This window comes from Verruconis gallopava, assembly GCF_000836295.1.
Source record: "Verruconis gallopava strain CBS 43764 unplaced genomic scaffold supercont1.35, whole genome shotgun sequence".
Classification (NCBI taxonomy): Eukaryota; Fungi; Ascomycota; class Dothideomycetes; order Venturiales; family Sympoventuriaceae; genus Verruconis; species Verruconis gallopava.
The window spans coordinates 175001-192220 of record NW_015622171.1 but is presented as its reverse complement, the minus strand read 5'-3'; the positions used below and the strand labels follow the sequence as shown (position 1 = coordinate 192220).

The following is a 17220-nucleotide window of genomic DNA, read 5'->3' as shown; positions in this document are numbered from 1 at the left end:
TATCTCCACCTCCCGGCAAGCCATATGAGACTGTCGAATGGGATGGACATACAGACCATATCATTGAAGGTGTTAGTAGTGTGTCGGATGACAGCGAGAAAGGGCCTTCCTCTAACGCAAAAGTGATTGATCAGGAGTCAGAGTGAGACTAAGTACTGGTTGTTTACATGACTAAATAATTTTCAAGCGAAAGACACCTGGGTCGATCCCCCGCAGAGTTTTTTTGGGCATAGACGCCTGATTTGAACCTGTCGAAATTTGCAAGCTTCGATGGAATTCTGAAAATGAAGATTTCTTGTACGCCATATAGTACTCACTCTTGAAACACTTGCAAAGTAATATTTCACTTCTGTCAACATAATCGAAAGTCTTGAGCTGATAAGGCATATCGTTTTCAACAAGAGCTGATAGTTATCGGCTCCGTTCCGAAGCCGGCCAAGGAATAGCCGACATCTTCAAGTATATATATTCGAAGATCTGCGACATAGGAGTGATTTAAGATATTTTGTATTCAAAATTTGCCTAAAATGACTTCATTAGTAATTCGTAAGGCATATGTTGAAATTATGCCTGGAAAACAGATCCACTATCGTTATGTCTTACCTCAGAACGGACTAACACAAAAGCCAACGATCATCTACCTCCACAAATCAGCGAGTTCGTCAGTGAGCTATGAAAAGTTGATGACGCATTATGCTTCAAAGGGTCATCCTGGATACGCTCCCGATATGCCCGGATTTGGAGGTTCCTTTGACCAAGACGAGGACGACGTCAGGGCCATCGATGAGGAAAATACGGGTTGGTATGTTGACATTTTCATGAAAATGTTTGAAAAGCTTGGCATTTACAATCCAACAAACCAAAACTCTATCCAGGGATCTCCAACTGTTAAAATGGTCAACATAATTGGACATCACAGCGGTGCTTCTTTGGCCAATCAGCTAGCAGCCAGATACCCTGATTTCGTTCGCAGTATCACGCTGGTTGGGGCAACAATCATTGGCAAAGAGGAACGAGAGCGAATGAAGGAGATATATCTTAAACCGTTCAACAAACCCGCTGAAGACGGTTCCCATTTGTTAAAGACGTGGAACTACCTGAAGAACATGGGTGTCGGAGATGATATTAGTTTACATCAACGAGAGGCTGTGGATCATATCCGTGCATGGCGTGGCAGGATGCTGGTTTACGGAGCGGTATGGTCACAAGAGAGTGAGGAGTTTTTCAGGGCTGTTCGATGCCCTGTTTTAGTGTTGTGTGCACGAGATGATGTACTTTGGGAACATGTTGACAATGTGCAAAAAGTGAAGCCTGAAGCTAAAGTGGCTGAAATTGCAGGTGGTAATTTCAGTTTGGACCGCGACGTCGTAGGAATTGTGAGGGAATGGGATGCATTTCAGGCTGAAATTACACTATAATGTGCATTTATTCAGAAATAACCGTTCGATGTATACATCTATTGATTTGAACAGAAAGTTGACAGCACAAGACAAAGGGACTTAAATGGTAGCTAGCTAAAGTTCAGTGCAGAGAAAAAGGAGTGCCTCTAACGAGATCACGCGGGTGATTATCGGGCTGTATTTGCTCCCAGAGAAGATTGAAGACTCTTCCAAATATTCACTGATTTTTCTGCTCTCATTTTTTGTTATTCGTCCAGTTGTGAACTACAAGCTTCTTACAGCTCTACCCTTGGTCCAAAAATTGAGGAGTTGCTATTCTACAGCTAGTCTCAAACGCATCGGCTTCGTGCACCCGATCATACATTCCCCAGACCTTCTAGACTAGCACCCTTGTGCGCGAATCCCCGCTCCACTTTGATAACGATGGAGATAATGCAAACGTTTATCAGCAATGAACTTGCCGTGCCGTTATTTCGACACGTCTGGCTTCGTCGGGAAGGAAAACAATGTCGGAGGTTAACCGTGCGCATGAAGCGACTCCCAAAAAGCGCTCGCGAACTGCGGTGGCTTGCAAAAGATGCAAGTCAAGAAAGCAAAAAGTAGGTTTGTGAAAGCGATTTACAAAGGCGAGGCTGACCTGTTATTTGTAAGTGTGATGGGCAACAACCAGCATGCGGAAATTGCAGCAACTCGGGATCCAGTTGCGAATATGGACCACCTCAATCATCTGCAACAAGAAAAAACGAGCGATATCAGCGTGCAGTTAGTCGTGTAGAAGAGCTTGAAGAATTGCTTTCTCAGAAGGGACTTCTTCATGAAGCAGGCGGTAAATGGCAACCTGAATATTCTACCACGGTACGTAAGCAAGCTTTGATCAACGTGTTGAACTGTCTTCTCTTTGTACTGATGTTGACCTCTTTGAAATTGTCAAGTGAATTTTATGCTTATAGTTCTATTTTCATAGGATTCAGCCCGACGTCTCAGCATGAATCAAATTCAAACACTTGATCCTGCTGCACCATCCAAACGGCGCTCGAGAGGGTGCAGCTCAGCTGAAACACCACATGCGAATAGTCCAGCAGCTAGTTCGTCTAGCTCAGACTCCTTTGTGAATGTTCTACATGATCTTAGCCTAAGTGCTGCAGGATACGTTGGTGCAAGCTCAAGTCTGACCATGGGCCGTATGCTTGGTAGCATTATTAAACCCAAAGATGCAACCATAATATTTGGTAACCGCATATTTGATGAACAACTTAGTCCAAAATCGAACCACACGGGCCAAGAAAGCCATAACAGCAATACTATTTCACTTCATGAAATAGATGATGATTCCGGTCATCGGCTCCTCCAAGGCTATTTCAAACACATATCTACCTTATGGCCACTCTTGAGAACCAGTTTTGTTCGAAAGCTTCACGCGACTCGAAGTCGTGTACATGACGCATTTTCATGTGCCACATTACACCTTGTTTATGCCTGTGGAGGGCGATTTCTTGAGACAACGGGCGAGACCGGCAATTTCCAATCTGAGATGCACTTCAATGCTAGTCTCAACTACGTGGACGAAGTACTGGAATTACATGACGTTCGGTCAGTACAAATCCTTCTCCTTTTGGCTATATACAGCCTACGATCGCCTAAAAGCCCGGGAGCTTGGACATTCATCGGGCTAGCTATGCGAATGGCAATCGATCTTGGTATGCATAGGAGAAATAAGAATGAAGACGATCCCATTTCCTCCGAGATGCGTCGGCGGATATTTTGGAGTTGTTATTGTTTAGACCGGCAAATATCGATTATCCTGGGGCGACCGTTCGCTTTGTCTGACAGAGATATTGACCAAGAGCTTCCATTTGACGTCGACGAAGCTGAAGATGACCCCGCCGTTCTTCGATCAGCTGCTGAAAAGGCAAGATGTAGCACATCGGCTCCCGCGGAAAATTCCACGTCTATGTCGTGTTTCATCCATATTTGTCGATTGCGGATCATTGAATCTCACATTCAACAAGAAATTTATCGCGTTGATGCCCCTTCTAATGGAGTAGCGGAGATTGAGACCTATTTACAGCAGCTTGAAGAATGGAGAGCATCTATTCCCCGCGATGCACGAGAAAGTATATGCTCCACTTTGAATGGATCGAATTTTGCTGGACAAGATTACTACGTAAGTAATACTTTTTTGGTCAAAAACTATACTGAAAGCTCTCTAACCTCTGAAGATGGTCTACTATTACAAATGCCTGCGATTTTTGCTCCATCCTCACATGAGTTCGCCAGAGCCTCGTCTCGAGTATCTGCAAAAATGTGTAGAAGCTTGCGGGGGGGTGTGCAATACATACAAACGATTGCATCAAAATGTCGCTGTTGGCTTTTCCCTAATGGCCCTTCACTCAGTATTTTTCGCCGGTAAGTCTACTTCTGAATTCGATTGTTCGTAAACTGAATTAGTTACACAGGACTCACGCTCTTATACTGTTCCTGGATACAGCCGAAGGGCATATACACCATATCAACCGCAAATGATATAAACGCATGCAGCATTGTCCTTTATGTTATTACCGAAAGGTGGCCAGCCGCACGTCGCTACCGTGACATCTTCGAAATTCTCAAACAAAGCGTCCAAGACACAATTGAAGAAGGTGGATATCGACCTAGGCGACCAATTAAGCGCCTAAAACCAAATTTTCATGAAACATTGAAGAACATTCACCCTAGCGATGGTGGTCGTGATGATTTCTCTACTCTGGTGGCCGAGATGTCTGGTCACGACTGTGGCATGGATGGTTCCACAAGAACTCCTGGCTTTGCGGATATCCAGCAAACTCCAGGATACTATAACAATGTAGGGACTGAGTCTCTTTCTGTTGATCAGTTAGAAGGACTTGATATTCCATTCGACTTCCTTGAGCAGGCCCAGGGACAAGAATGGCTTCTGCAGGCAGACTTCGATGCAACTGCTGGCTTTCTGATTCCAGACTCTATTCTTTAGTTTGGCCGGTCATTTGAATCACATTGAATTTGACTCGATGATTGAGTGGATGACGTTTTCTTTTACGTCAAAAAGGACTTGTAAACCTCGACGCAGAAGGACCATGCTGCGAATAGTGTCTCTCTTGACGAAGAACAAATTTATATAACATCAAAACATTCGTTGTAATTCGGTGCAAAGTCTCTGACTCCGTCACTTCTTATAGCCGCCTCGAGCGAGGAACCAATGTAGAGTGAGCCTACTCGAAACGGGATGTGCGTGGTGGTAAAATAAATAGTCTTGGATAGTTCGGCCCAGTTTTAATTCCGTAAAATTCTTAGACCGGAACTAGTTCTAGTCACATTCAAGCGCATGGATCATTCGCTTCTGCGCCTTCAAGAGGTTATCGGTACTCAGGTTCCGACTGATCAGCGCAACAGGGTTCTGCAAGTAACCCTTCGGCGCTTATCCATGCTTCAGCGTGTGTTTACAAGCTGTCGCTATGGATTCGGCTCTCGAAGAGTTCTACCTCTGGAAAGTATATATCTTTATCTGCTATGTTGTGCATGGCAAATGATGTTGCACGTTCTGCTGCAAAAGTCTAGCTCTTAACTCCTAGCATTGATTGAACCAAAAGAATATCCGTGCTTTACACGGCGCCAAACTCTCTCAAAATTCATCTAAAAGCTCGTCTTTCAGAGGAAATAACAATCAGTCGTCACTTTCATAGCAGTCGTGATTCAGCTCAGGTATCATGGGATCTCTTCAGAATTCGAGGCCGATTCGCATTCAGAACATCTCTGGCTCGCCAGTAGATCGCCGAGACGCTTTATATCGCGCTGTAACATCATCTGAGCCGATCGATGTCTTCGTTGGTGACTGGATGTCTGAATTGAATATGCCAATGCGTGCCTTTGCAATGGCAACGGAGGGCGAGAGTGCTATAGGGTACGAGCCGTCGTATATCGAGTCCCTTGAGCCGGCTTTACCAGCATTGGCCCAAAAAAGAGTAAAGTTTGTGGCAAATGGTGGGTGTGTCGCAGCAAAGGAGTTGTTCGACATAGTTGTTCAGATGGTTGTGCACAAGGGACTTGACCTCAACGTCGCCTGGATTGAAGGCGACATTGTAACCGATTTGATAAAGTCCGCGGATCCTTCGAAACAAGTCAGCATCTGCACGGGACAAACACTTGCAGACTGGCCATATGAACCACTATTCGGTCAATGTTATCTTGGTGGGTGGGCCATTGCAAAGGCTCTCGAAGCTGGAGCAGATATAGTGATATGCGGTCGCTGCGCGGATGCGTCACCAATAATCGGTGCTGCTGCATGGTGGCACAATTGGCAACGGACAGACTTCGATTACCTGGCGTCCAGTTTAATAGCGGGCCATTTGATTGAATGTATGCTTTTAACATGTCGATCCATGATGTGTCTATCGTTCAATACATTAACACGTGGAACAGGTTCGACTTACGTGACGGGTGGAAACTATACAGGCTTCAAAAGCATGGACTGGTCAAGCATACATGATCTAGGCTACCCGATCGCAGAGATCTCCCATGATGGAGATGTAGTCATAACTAAACCAGATCATACTGGTGGTCTTGTCACCCCAGTCACTTGCAGTGAGCAACTCTTATACGAAATTCAGGTACCAGAGCGCTTCATAAGACAAATATTTTCACATGACTGATTTCTGTCGATTCTGATAATACTGAACAGGGTAAATACTATCTCAACAGCGACGTCACAGCAGTTATCGACAATGTTCAGTTTACCAAAATTGGCAAAGACCGTGTCCGTATGTCAGGAGTTACCGGCTTACCACCCCCGGCCACGACGAAGGCAGGCGTGACTGCTCTTGGTGGCTATAGAGTCGAGATGAATTGGGCTCTAGTTGGCCTGGATATAAACGAAAAGAAAAAATTGTTTGAGGTACAGCTTCGACACAGTCTTGGAAAGGAACGGCTCGCCAAGCTTTCCTGCCTCGATTTGACAGTCTATGGCTCGGTTGAGGAGAATCCAAAGAGCCAAAATGCGGCCACGGTCGACATGAGGCTTGTTGTACAGTCGAGAGACTACGATGCCGTGTCTGAAAAAAACCTGGCGGGTCCCGTCTTCTCATTTATAATGCAGACCTTTCCTGCAGCGACATATACGAACAAGAGCATCACGCCAAAAGCATTTCAGGAGTACTTCCCAACCTTGATACCTCAGCCAACAGTAACTGTGCACTTCTCAAAATCTTCAATGCAAGACATCACAGTTTTACCGCCGACTACAACACTTTCTGAGCCTATGGTGCAGCCAGACTACGGACCGACAGATGCCGCAGATTTGTGGACATTCGGCCCTACTGCAAGGGCGCCACTTGGACGAATCGTACATGCTCGAGCAGGAGATAAGGGATCCAACTGCAACGTTGGGTTCTTTCCAGCACACCCAGAGGCCTGGCCATGGCTTCGATCGTTCCTATCGACGCCAAGGCTTATCGAGCTTATAGGTGACGACTACAAGGGTCAAAAAATTGATCGAATGGAATTTCCGAAGATCAATGCGGTTCATTTTCTGCTTCACGACTGGTTGGATAGAGGTATGTGAATTTCCTTACTGTGGGATAGAAAACGGAAATTTTTAAGAGCAATCTTTTCTCACAATATCTGCAATTATCCCGAGAGGCTTTTCAGCTTTGCATTCTTTCTGCGCTCGTACTTCACTGTAGCTAACTACTCGCAGGTGTCGTTGCCAATGCCTCGTACGATATATTAGGAAAGTTCATATCGGAGTACATTCGCTGCAAAGTGGTGGATATTCCCGAAAAATTTCTTGCCATGGGCACTATCTAAGTTCAACTTTTCTGTGGCGGTGCTCTTTTTGCAATTTAAAATAGATCTGACTCTTGTGTGCTTATGTTTACGCGCCGCACTTTTTATGAAATCGAGAAATCTTTGAAAGTTTCTTGCTTCCTCTGTATTTATATCGAGTAAACATGCTTCATCTGTGAAATTTTTGTCGTGTATCCAGTTTCGACACGAGAATTAGTACTGAAGAACAATCATTATGCCACCAGGTCATGGATTTAGGAAACGCATAGATGTTTCTTCTTTGCAAGAGCTACATTTGTATTCAAGCTTTTGCTTCTTGCTTGGTTTCTGACTTTGAGTCTGATTTTGCGCCGTCTTTCGGACTGACGTCAACCTTTTCTTTGCTTTCTTCCTTTGTATCCCCTGCCTGCTTAGCCATACTGTCACCAGCAAACTCACTAGGATACTTGAATTTGTAGCCGTAATGATCCTTGCTGATACCTTTTTGTCCTTTGATACCAGTCAAATTTTCTCTCAACGTACCGCCTGGTACATCATAATCTTCCCACATCAGCCCTCGCTTTACTAGTTCAGGCCGAAGAAGATCAACGACGTCCTCGAAACTTTGCGGACTGGTAGTGTAGGAGATGTTGAATCCATCTACGTCAGCTTCGTTAATCCATTCCTCAAAGACATCTGCAACCATCTCGGGCGTCCCTACTGGTGCCTATTGAGTAGGTTAGAGACAGAAGTGACAGTGAGGTGATGCGATACTGACTGGATGGAATCCACCAAGGGACATGGTTTCTCCTAGACGCCTTGGCGTCCACGGACTGTCAGGCGATAGCCCCGCAGCGTGGTTAAAGTTCGTTAAGAAAGAATGCACTGCATCTTCGCCAGGCACACCTTTTAGTTCCAGGGGCTCATCCAGAGCATGCTTGCTAAGGTCAATCCCCGTGTACCCTGCGAACTGGGCAAGACCGCCGATAGCATCGGCATTTTCTTTAGCACGTTCATATTTTGCTTGGGCTTCTTCCATTGTTCGGCCAATTATTGGCGATATTCCGACAAAGAACTTGATAGATTTGGGATCACGGCCCCGCGCAGCGGCGTCTGCGCGAATCTGCTTTACAGAGCCTGCTGACTGCGAAGGGAACAGACCGCCAATATATATGGCCTCGGCATGTTTCGATGCAAAGGCTCGGCCAGACTTCGACGTACCTGCTTGAAACAACACAGGTGTGCGCTGGGGCGACGGATGTGTCTGATTGCGACCGCTCATCTTGTAATACTTGCCTATTTTGCATGAGCTCCAAATCAGAACGAATGGACATGGCACGTACCTTTGTGGTTCAATTTCCTTATTTTCGTTGGCTCAAAGGCCGTCCGTCTCTCACGGTCCCACACAACCGCGTCATCCGCCCAGCTGCTCTCCCACAGCTTGTAGCAAATGTCCATGTACTCGTCAGCCATGTTGTAACGCTCATCATGAGGCACAACATCGTCATAACCGAGAATCAAAGCGGCACTTTTGGCCCAAGAAGTAACAATGTTCCAGGCGACTCGACCTTCAGTAAGATGGTCTAAGCTACTCATCGTTCGCGCTAAAATATATGGATTGAGATAGCTGGTGGACGCAGACACTCCAAAGCCAACCGTCTTAGTCACCGATGCCATGGCAGGAATCAGGACCGCTGGATCCATGGACGCAATTTGATTGCCGGCCCTCAGCTGTGCGTCGTTGTTTCCGCCAAAGACGTCTTGCCCTCCATAGCTGTCAGCGAAAAAGATAAAGCTGATTTTCCCACGCTCTGCAAGTTTCGCAAGGTCCAGCCAATACTGCAGACGGTCTTTGGTATGACCCTTGTCATCGGGATCTCTACGGAAAAATTAGAAATTTCTGAAGTTTTGAATTATTCATACGTGCGAAGTATTTACCTCCACTGACCCGGGCTCATGTGCGAGCCTGTGCAAGCATAATCAAAAAAATTGAGATATATACGTTTCTTTGGCACTTCTATCGAGCCCATTCTGGGAGTCAATTGCTGAAACGACAGGTAATGATAAAGAAGGTCGTCAATACGTATGAAGACTTAGTTGACGAGCAAAGCTAAATAAGGAGGACAAAGAGCGTGAACGACGAGGGCTCCAACACCGCCCCATGTTTACGACATCGTAACCTGATCGTTCTTACCTAAGACCATTCATCGGAAGCTGCTTTCGCCTTCATAACACTAGAAACTTTTCTGATGGTGGACCGCTTGAGCACGGCATGGACTGAACTCCAATGCGGGGCATATTTCCAGCATCCGTCGGGAGCGCGCTTGTCTATCGGGGCCAAACTTCCGACTCCGCACTTTGTTTGAACCGGTAGGCTGCATTTATGTTATCATGGCATCGGCATATCATTTGAGTAATCGTAGATAAGGGTTGAAATGACGGTATGTAGGATTCTAATCTCACTGTATGGATTAGTTGTTGATTGTGTCACCAAGACCGAAAAGTCTCGACTTGCGTAGATGCAAACCCAACGCTAGCGTGAAAATGGTGCTCATATCAAGTCACGATAGAAAAATCTCGATCCTCTACATTGCATAAATCATATCCAGTTCCGCATATGGACGATAGACCGTGGCAATACCTACGATATGTTGTTCCTAAGTCAATGCATGAGGCAGAATCAACTTCAGAAGCTATCGTCCCTGTTCGTACTATTCAAGCGCTCTGATCATTCGTGTCGTAATGGCAATTTATTGGTTTTCAGAAAGCCCAGCTGGGAAATACACAAGGGCTCCCCAAACAACATAACTCGTTCCCACTCAAGCGATTCCTTGTGTACCACTATCAAAGGAACATTCCTAGGGGGGGATGCTCAGAGTGCTCGGCATCACATCCATCGCTCGCAAGACGCAATGTTCCAAGCCAGATCGAAAACACTTATGTTGCGCTAAAAGAAGATACTCATGCTGTTAGAAGATGAAGCTTGTAACATGTTTTCAAGGAGCATGATTTGCATTTCACGTGTTCACGGTCGAAGTGAAGCCGAACATGAACTCGAATCGAGCCGAACTGCCCAATTCGGCAGTCTTTGCCGTTTCTGGGAAGAGCCACGCCGCACGTCGATGAACGACTCGTCAGTCGACGTAGGACATGTAAGTCATCCTTCTGCAAGCCGGCACTTGGAGTCAAATGGCAAGATTGCTCGAGAAACACAATGTGTCGTTTTCATCTACAGTCTGCTTATGCCACTTCCATCAATCTGGCAGCGAACGCTTCACCGAATGGGAAGGTGTGGACTCTTCATGCTCCAGAGACGGGACAAAATCGTCTTCCGCGCGAAGCAGAAGGTCGCCCTAAAGAAAGTGGATCGGATACGTGAAGCAAGAGGGAAGATCTCGGAACGAACGCCAGTCTCTGCTTGAGGGAAGATTCTACACTTAGTCACGGACCGAAAGGGGACTGAAAAGAGAAAAATCCACGAATAAGACTTCCCGGGAGGGGAGGGAGAGACGGCAAAGAAGACGAAAAAAATGAAACTTTATTATCCATATAATTTTAACAAAATTTCGCACCAGAACCTCTTTCCCCGGCTGGTATCCTTTGTATTCGATTGTGCCGATGACTGGAGAATGCAATATCCATATGCAACGTCCGTAACAGACAAAAACCCATCACAGAGCCGTTCAGGCTTCTCTTAAAGCAACAGCCGCATTCAAAATATTCAATCAGCTGCCCACACCGCCAAGTTCCAGATCGACCACCTTTTCTCTGGCTTCCCCAACTCTCTCTGCCACTCTCAAGATTGCCTCCTCAAACGTCCTCATCACCATGGCAATCTCCCTCAGGCCTTCGCCAACCTCAGCCTCTTTCGCTCCACTCCTTCGGCTCAACTTCTGCATCTCCTCCACGGCGGTGTGCTCGACAGTCCTTAGGTGCGCATCCACTTCCCTTTGATGCCTCTCAAACACCTTCGTCTGGTGTTCTAATTCAGCAGCGCGGGCGCTGAAATAGCTCAGTAGATCCGTTGTCGTATTTGCATCTGGAGTGGGTCCACCTGAGATGGTGGGGTAATGAAACTGATTTGGAAGCTTTAGATTCTCGATTGCACGGAAGAGGCGCACAGCATCTTCGCTGTCCTTTTCAATGATTTCTTTGTTGTTTCCCACCGCTACTGCATCACGACTCAAGGCGCCCTCAACTGTTTCGAGCCGTCGCTCGAGGTACTCCACATCATTCGGAATGTTGTTAACCGCCTGGCCAACGGCTGGCATGGCCTCTGAACATTGTATGGATGCACGGATAGCACCCTGAATGACTTCGTCGATGAAAACGATTGCGTCTTGCACTTCTTGGTGAAGCTCATTGAAACGAGTGGTGGGCTTCACATTTGTCCAATCTATTTTTACGGCCGCTACAGTTTGTTGTGTGGGCTGTGATGCTGTATTTGCGTTGTTGAGAGCACCAAAGAGAGATGAACTTGGCGCTGCTTGTGAAGGCTGGGACGTCGCAGTTGACTGACCAAAGAGTCCACCCGAAGCTGGCTTAGCACCGAAGAGACCACCTGATGCTGGCTGAGAAGTTGCCGTCGATGACCCGAACAAGCCACCTGCAGCAGGAGCGGTAGTGGCTGTCGAGCTACCGAACAAGCCAGCAGGCTTCGACGTAGCTGTCGAACTTCCAAACAGACCTCCACTAGCAGGCTGTGAAGTGGTCGTTGTACTTCCAAACAAGCCACCTGACGGCGCTGCTGATGACGTAGTCGTGGCTCCAAACAAACCGCCAGTGGATTGTGCTGAACTCGTCGTTGACGTGCCAAAGAGTCCGGTAGGCTTCGAAGCGGTGGACGTTGTAGAACCAAAAAGACCACCAGTCGATGTTTGTGCCGTGCTTGCAGCTGGTGCAGCACCGAACAGACCGCCCGTTGTCGACGTAGGTTGTGATGTTGTTGAAGTACCTAGACTAAATAGACCTCCCGGTTTCGAAGTCTGAGTGTTTGAAGCATTGTTTCCAAACAAGCCCCCTGACGTTGGAGGTTGAGATGTTGCGTTACTTGTGCCAAAAAGTCCACCCGACTGTGCGGATTGTGTGGTTGCGGCACCTCCGAAGAGTCCGCCAGTTGTCGCTGAGGATTGTTGTTGATTCGTACCTGTATTGCCACTATAAGATACTTGATTAGCACTGGCAAAGTGGTCATTCTCAAAAGATAGAAACATTGCTACAGCATTGTCCATCGGGTTTATCGTGAAGATAGTCAATTTTCCAAGGATAGTGTTCGCGAGGGATAGCCAATAAATCTTTTGTCTTTTAGACGACTTTGCTGCGTCTAACAAAGACTAGCCGCCAGTAATCACTGGCCTGTTTCTTGGAGAATGCTGAGGACCAAGAGCTGGAGGATGGAGTGCTAATGAGATACTCGCATCATTTGGCTGTTCATCAAAATCAAGTCCCGACTTTTTTAGTTATTGTTGTGTCAAGACTCAGAGCTCCCAAGATCGCAGGAGCGTCATTAGAAGCAGTATTTGCTTCACATTTTCCCATCCACACCATAGCGAGAGAAGAGAGTAATTATCAAGGGTTTTAAGGCTCTCAGTTCCGTAAATTACCCGTCAAAAGCTCGAATCTGGCCAAGCAACGGCATTATGTAGATTTGGCATGAGCCTTTTAACAGTATTGAGTTCAACAGCGTTGAGTTCAACAACTTTTTCCAGTGCCGTTCCTCAAGGGTAACCTTCTTATCCACTCCAATCATTCCAGTCACAGATGGGAAGACTTGTCAGACTGCCTCGTGCTCTTGTTAAGTATGAGCTGATGGCGCATTAGATTTGAACTAGTGGAGAGCTTTAGATGCCAGAATTCGAGCAGCCTGACGTGATAAGATTGCGACCGCAAGGAAAGGCATCGTTCAATCGAAGCAAGTAGAGCCCAGAGACATAGCTTGAGCATGCTCTTAGGAGACAACGCCTTGCGTGGATAATGTCGTAACGCGGACGTTACGGTTTGTGTCAACGATAGATAGGATGACAGTTGTCTTCTTGTATCATCATCTGCTGTTAAAGACGCGAGAACAGATACCGGAACTTGGGCTGACTCTACAGTGACGTTTGGCAGTGCAGAAGACAGAGTCCTGAGCGAATGCTCTTCCTCACAAATTCTGCCCTACGGTCTTCTCTTTGTCCAATCTTTGCGTCGAGCCAGAAGATTGGGAAATTCCAGTATCACTCTCGATCGAGGGCTTTCTTTCCGTTGTTTTCATTCTCCTTCTCTTCTTCTAATGTTGTTTGTTGAAAAAGCGCAGCCTGCTCCCGGACAAAGCCGACCACCTAACTGTATACGCCATGGAAGATGCTGTTGCAATGATAATCAATCAAAAAGACAGAAGACTTACAACAGATTACTCCCTGTGTTTAGGGATAGAGACCGACCGAATCCAGTCATGACGGCACGAGAAGTGAAGACGCGCAAAAGGACTGACAAACTTTGGTTGAAACGCGAACCTGTAGCAATCGCGCAACGCAGCCAATTGCGAATATCTCGGCCGGCTGGCTTACAGGTCGGGCAAGGTCTTCAAGGATGCGAGGGAGTAGGAGAGGCAGCGGCAAACAGTGGCAGGAGTGGATAAATATTGCTGGCGGCGCAGTCGAGAAATCGACATTCTTTACAATGCTTGTTCACGTCCAGGTCTCCGTCGCGCACGGACGCGTCCGCTCTCAACTCCGCAGCTCAGGAAGCTCGCACTGATCAGTAGTCGTTTATTACAATTCTGCATTTACGTCCAATATCTTGTGGTTTTTGTTAACGACGGTTATATATCGAATTTATACTCCGAGGCCGCATGTAAGTCTCTTAGACTGTAGGGCAGGTAAATCGCAACCCTAATTCAGGTGCAGTATCCCGAATCGAAGTCTGTTGCGCATCGCAAGTCTCGGATACCTTCCTCTCAAAAGCACACATGACAATGTCAAAGTCGCGGGAGTCTAGCTTGGGCTCCGTAGCAATGGAAGAGGAAGAGGACGATCTATATGGCTCCGGCCCAACGGCCGATGCCGAAGGGACGGCTCATCAGACAACAGCAGATCTCGAATCTGGAGAAGAGGAGGAATCAGAAGACGAATCGGTATGTTTATCTCTACCCCGTATATGAGACATGGAACTCTCACACATTTTTTCTAGGACATTGAGATTGTCACGGAGCGACCAGATCTCGGCCCAGAGCCAACTGCGTATGTGTAATCACAAATGCGATATGAAGAGTCTCCACATTGACCTCAATGTAGTGCCTCGAGAACAGGCCAAAAGGCAACAGAAACGTCACATCAAGCCACTTCCGGGAGCACGCCTTCACAACAACAACAACTGCCGTCACGTTCTGTACCCACGACGATTCGCATTTCAACAGATCCAGCGACACAGCAAGCGGCTGCCAAACCTATTTTGCTACCTGGTGATAAATACCCGGCTATCCGTACTACCACGTCAGAAATATTTGATCCGGACAATGTTCCACTCTGGAATGGGAAACCTATCACAGAGCTGGACATCGATGCGGACCTGGCTGAAAATATGAAGCCATGGCGACGACCGGGCGCCGATCAGTCCGATTACTTCAACTATGGCTTCGACGAATTTAGCTGGGCGATGTACTGCGAGAAGCAAAAAGCAATGCGCAGTGGCATCGAGGAGCAGAAGAACGAAAACAAGCTCTTCGAGCAGCTTATAGGCATGCCGCCCCTTCCCACTGCTGGCGCCAGCAACGGAGGCGGCAATAGCCCAATGCCTGGCGGAGCTGCGGGTGGGATGCCCGGTATGCCAGGCGAGCAGGAGATGATGCAAATGATGATGCAATATATGCAGGCGACAGGCAAGACAGACCCGACACAGGTGGACTTTGCAGAGATGATGAGTCAATTTGGTATGGGAGGGCCGACAGGTGTACCCACTGGACCGAGCGGAGGAGGGCAACAGCAGGGTGGATGGGGTGGCCAGCAACAAGGTGGGTACGGAGGTGGAGGTGGAAGGCGGGGAAGAGGGCGGTGGTAGCGTGTATCACCTGTTATTTGTTTAAGCAGCTCAGACGGAAAGCGCCAAGCTATCCTTTTAGGTCGAAGGAGAGCAGTTTATCCGACTTATCTATCTGCTGTAACTTCATTCGATTCTGAACGACAGCGGAAGCAGGGCATAGTGCACACCGATCGATCCCACAACCATATATCAAGGCGATCATTGAGGAAGAAAGCAGACGCGTTTGAATCAATAGTCATAATTTCGGCATAATGGTACAGGTGTGTGGTATTTCTTCAGCGAGCCTATGATGATATCATCTGCTTAACGTGCTTCTAGAGCCACGCGGCAGAATGGTCTCAGTCTCCTATACATGCTGAGAAGAGTCCATTGAATAGCCGATCAGGAGAGAAATGCTTATGATGTGTCCACGATGCTTCGAGCTTTAATTGAAAGCTCAGATAGATAATCTATTGAGATTTACATCAAAAAGGCCAGTATCTGTCATGCATTAAATGACCCTAAAGCACCGAAAAACAAAACTACTCTATATTGCTTAATCCTGCGCTCCGGCACTCTGTCAAAAACCTTGCACGTGGACGATTCTCTCTGTTCTCCTGTGAATTTTTGCATGCGTTCCAAAATCCGACAGTACTGAGGAGACTAAGAATATGCCATGAAGCTTATGAAGTGCAAATCGTTTCGAGCAAAATTGATCTTTTTGACCTGTCGCGATTTGCACTTCAAGATCTGTCTTTGTGAATACTCAGTTACCGCAGCTTTATTGCAGTTATATCTCAGCCTATTGAATTTTAGGTACTGAGGCTAATCTATTCGCGTCCATAGAATGCTTTCAGTCTAGCGGGCTGTTCAATTCTTGATACGAGAAGCCACTGTTTCACGACTTGCTGAATACCCCGCGCCATTTGGAACTACCATGCTTGAACACTATCGGTGGTCGCTGCGAATGCGACAAATTCTGCGTATCTAGAATCCTACATCTGCTACGTCTGCTTGTCTCTTTTTAGTGTATTTCGCTGTAATCATGAGACTCTTGGAACTCGATAAGTCACAGACACTCGCGTTATATGAGTTTGCGGGCTCAAAAATCCCGCCTTATGCTATCCTGTCTCACACTTGGGGTTCGCCTAATGAAGAAGTCTTGTTTCGAGATATAGTTGATGGTACATACAAAGATAAGGCGGGATATAAGAAAGTTGAGTTCTGCGCACGACAAACTGCATTTGACGGCTTCCAGTACTTTTGGATCGACACATGCAATATCGACAAGTCAAGTAGTGCAGAGCTCTCGGAGGCGATAAACTCCATGTTCCGCTGGTATCGGGACGCAGGGAAGTGCTATGTTTATCTCACGGATGTTTTTGCTTCCAACGGCGAGGACTGGACTCGTGCATTCATCAAAAGTCGATGGTTCACAAGAGGCTGGACACTCCAAGAGCTGCTCGCACCGGCATCTGTTGAATTCTACTCGAATGAAGGCGAGCTTCTCGGCGATAAGATGTCACTGCAGGAGCTTATTTGCAGTATCACGAAGATCTCAGAACGCGCCTTGGAAGGACTGCCCTTATCTGAATTCAGTGTTGATGATCGTATGTCATGGGCGCAGTCACGGCAGACAACACGAGATGAGGATGCTGCATATTCGCTATTAGGAATTTTCGATGTCCATATGCCTCTCATCTACGGTGAAGGCAAAAAGAAGGCGTTAGCACGACTCCGTAAAGAAATCTTAGAGAACTCAGAAACTACGGTAGCCAGCAAAGTTGATATCCAAAGCGAAGAGCATATGAAAGTATTATCTCTGAAGCCTGAGATTCGAGCTTTAGCTTACAAGAGAGACAGGATTTGCATCGACAGCCTGCTCCTACAACACGAAGGGCGAGCTTGTTCCCTATTTCGATGCTACATAGTTCTCCAATATCTGCGGCTTTTACCTCTTCATCACGAGTCGATGTTTGGGTTTTAGGTGAAGATCGAAAATTGCATCGCATTCGAGTAGAATCTGGCACATGGCTCCCGAACTACT

The 17220-nt window shown here is 46.9% G+C and overlaps 6 protein-coding genes across 8 annotated transcripts; 4 read left to right on the top strand and 2 right to left on the bottom strand.

The window, feature by feature from the left end:
* Nucleotides 1-527: 527 nt before the first annotated feature.
* On the top strand, nt 528-1538 carry PV09_08011 (uncharacterized protein; the record flags this gene model as incomplete). The annotated part of the gene is made up of 1 exon (XM_016361855.1): nt 528-1538. One exon carries the CDS (start codon nt 528-530, stop codon nt 1416-1418), a length of 891 nt encoding a protein of 296 aa, XP_016210359.1. The 3' UTR covers nt 1419-1538.
* A 2240-nt stretch (nt 1539-3778) lies between these two features.
* On the top strand, nt 3779-4389 carry PV09_08010 (uncharacterized protein; the record flags this gene model as incomplete). The annotated part of the gene is made up of 2 exons (XM_016361854.1): nt 3779-3806; nt 3857-4389. The coding sequence occupies 2 exons, from the start codon at nt 3779-3781 to the stop codon at nt 4387-4389; spliced, it is 561 nt and encodes a 186-aa protein (XP_016210358.1).
* A 568-nt stretch (nt 4390-4957) lies between these two features.
* On the top strand, nt 4958-7274 carry PV09_08009 (uncharacterized protein). Its single transcript, XM_016361853.1, has 4 exons — nt 4958-5771; nt 5835-6022; nt 6094-6964; nt 7108-7274. Exons 1-4 carry the CDS (start codon nt 5123-5125, stop codon nt 7215-7217), a joined length of 1818 nt encoding a protein of 605 aa, XP_016210357.1. The 5' UTR covers nt 4958-5122; the 3' UTR covers nt 7218-7274.
* On the bottom strand, nt 7263-9261 carry PV09_08008 (uncharacterized protein). Its single transcript, XM_016361852.1, has 4 exons — nt 9114-9261; nt 8519-9054; nt 7954-8471; nt 7263-7902 (listed from the first exon to the last, which is right to left on the bottom strand). Exons 1-4 carry the CDS (start codon nt 9203-9205, stop codon nt 7498-7500), a joined length of 1551 nt encoding a protein of 516 aa, XP_016210356.1. The 5' UTR covers nt 9206-9261; the 3' UTR covers nt 7263-7497.
* Nucleotides 9262-10697: 1436 nt separating this feature from the next.
* On the bottom strand, nt 10698-13803 carry PV09_08007. 2 transcript variants are annotated; one of them, XM_016361851.1, is made up of 2 exons: nt 13561-13803; nt 10698-12332 (listed from the first exon to the last, which is right to left on the bottom strand). In XM_016361851.1, exons 1-2 carry the CDS (start codon nt 13608-13610, stop codon nt 10901-10903), a joined length of 1482 nt encoding a protein of 493 aa, XP_016210355.1. In that variant the 5' UTR covers nt 13611-13803; the 3' UTR covers nt 10698-10900. The 2 variants fall into 2 exon arrangements, with proteins under 2 accessions (XP_016210355.1, XP_016210354.1); XM_016361850.1 differs by having other exon boundaries at nt 10698-13803.
* A 120-nt stretch (nt 13804-13923) lies between these two features.
* PV09_08006 lies at nt 13924-15719 on the top strand. Of its 2 annotated transcripts, XM_016361849.1 has the most exons (5): nt 13924-14009; nt 14063-14289; nt 14346-14395; nt 14450-15454; nt 15513-15719. In XM_016361849.1, the coding sequence occupies exons 2-4, from the start codon at nt 14125-14127 to the stop codon at nt 15210-15212; spliced, it is 978 nt and encodes a 325-aa protein (XP_016210353.1). In that variant the 5' UTR covers nt 13924-14009; nt 14063-14124; the 3' UTR covers nt 15213-15454; nt 15513-15719. The 2 variants fall into 2 exon arrangements, with proteins under 2 accessions (XP_016210353.1, XP_016210352.1); XM_016361848.1 differs by having other exon boundaries at nt 14450-15719.
* The last annotated feature ends 1501 nt before the right edge of the window (nt 15720-17220 follow it).

Bases quoted from the DNA above. Each gene is read 5' to 3' on its own strand.
- PV09_08009 (XM_016361853.1), top strand. From the start codon at position 5,123: ATGGGATCTCTTCAGAATTCGAGGCCGATTCGCATTCAGAACATCTCT. The intron at 5,772-5,834 runs GTATGCTTTTAA...CACGTGGAACAG, and splicing joins AGCGGGCCATTTGATTGAAT to GTTCGACTTACGTGACGGGT. The intron at 6,023-6,093 runs GTACCAGAGCGC...AATACTGAACAG, and splicing joins AACTCTTATACGAAATTCAG to GGTAAATACTATCTCAACAG.
- PV09_08007 (XM_016361850.1), bottom strand. From the start codon at position 12,406: ATGGACAATGCTGTAGCAATGTTTCTATCTTTTGAGAATGACCACTTT.
- PV09_08008 (XM_016361852.1), bottom strand. From the start codon at position 9,205: ATGGGCTCGATAGAAGTGCCAAAGAAACGTATATATCTCAATTTTTTT. The intron at 9,055-9,113 runs GTAAATACTTCG...ATTTTTCCGTAG, and splicing joins ATGAGCCCGGGTCAGTGGAG to AGATCCCGATGACAAGGGTC. The intron at 7,903-7,953 runs GTCAGTATCGCA...CCTACTCAATAG, and splicing joins CCCTTGGTGGATTCCATCCA to GCACCAGTAGGGACGCCCGA.
- PV09_08006 (XM_016361849.1), top strand. From the start codon at position 14,125: ATGACAATGTCAAAGTCGCGGGAGTCTAGCTTGGGCTCCGTAGCAATG. The intron at 14,290-14,345 runs GTATGTTTATCT...CATTTTTTCTAG, and splicing joins AGGAATCAGAAGACGAATCG to GACATTGAGATTGTCACGGA. The intron at 14,396-14,449 runs GTATGTGTAATC...ACCTCAATGTAG, and splicing joins CTCGGCCCAGAGCCAACTGC to TGCCTCGAGAACAGGCCAAA.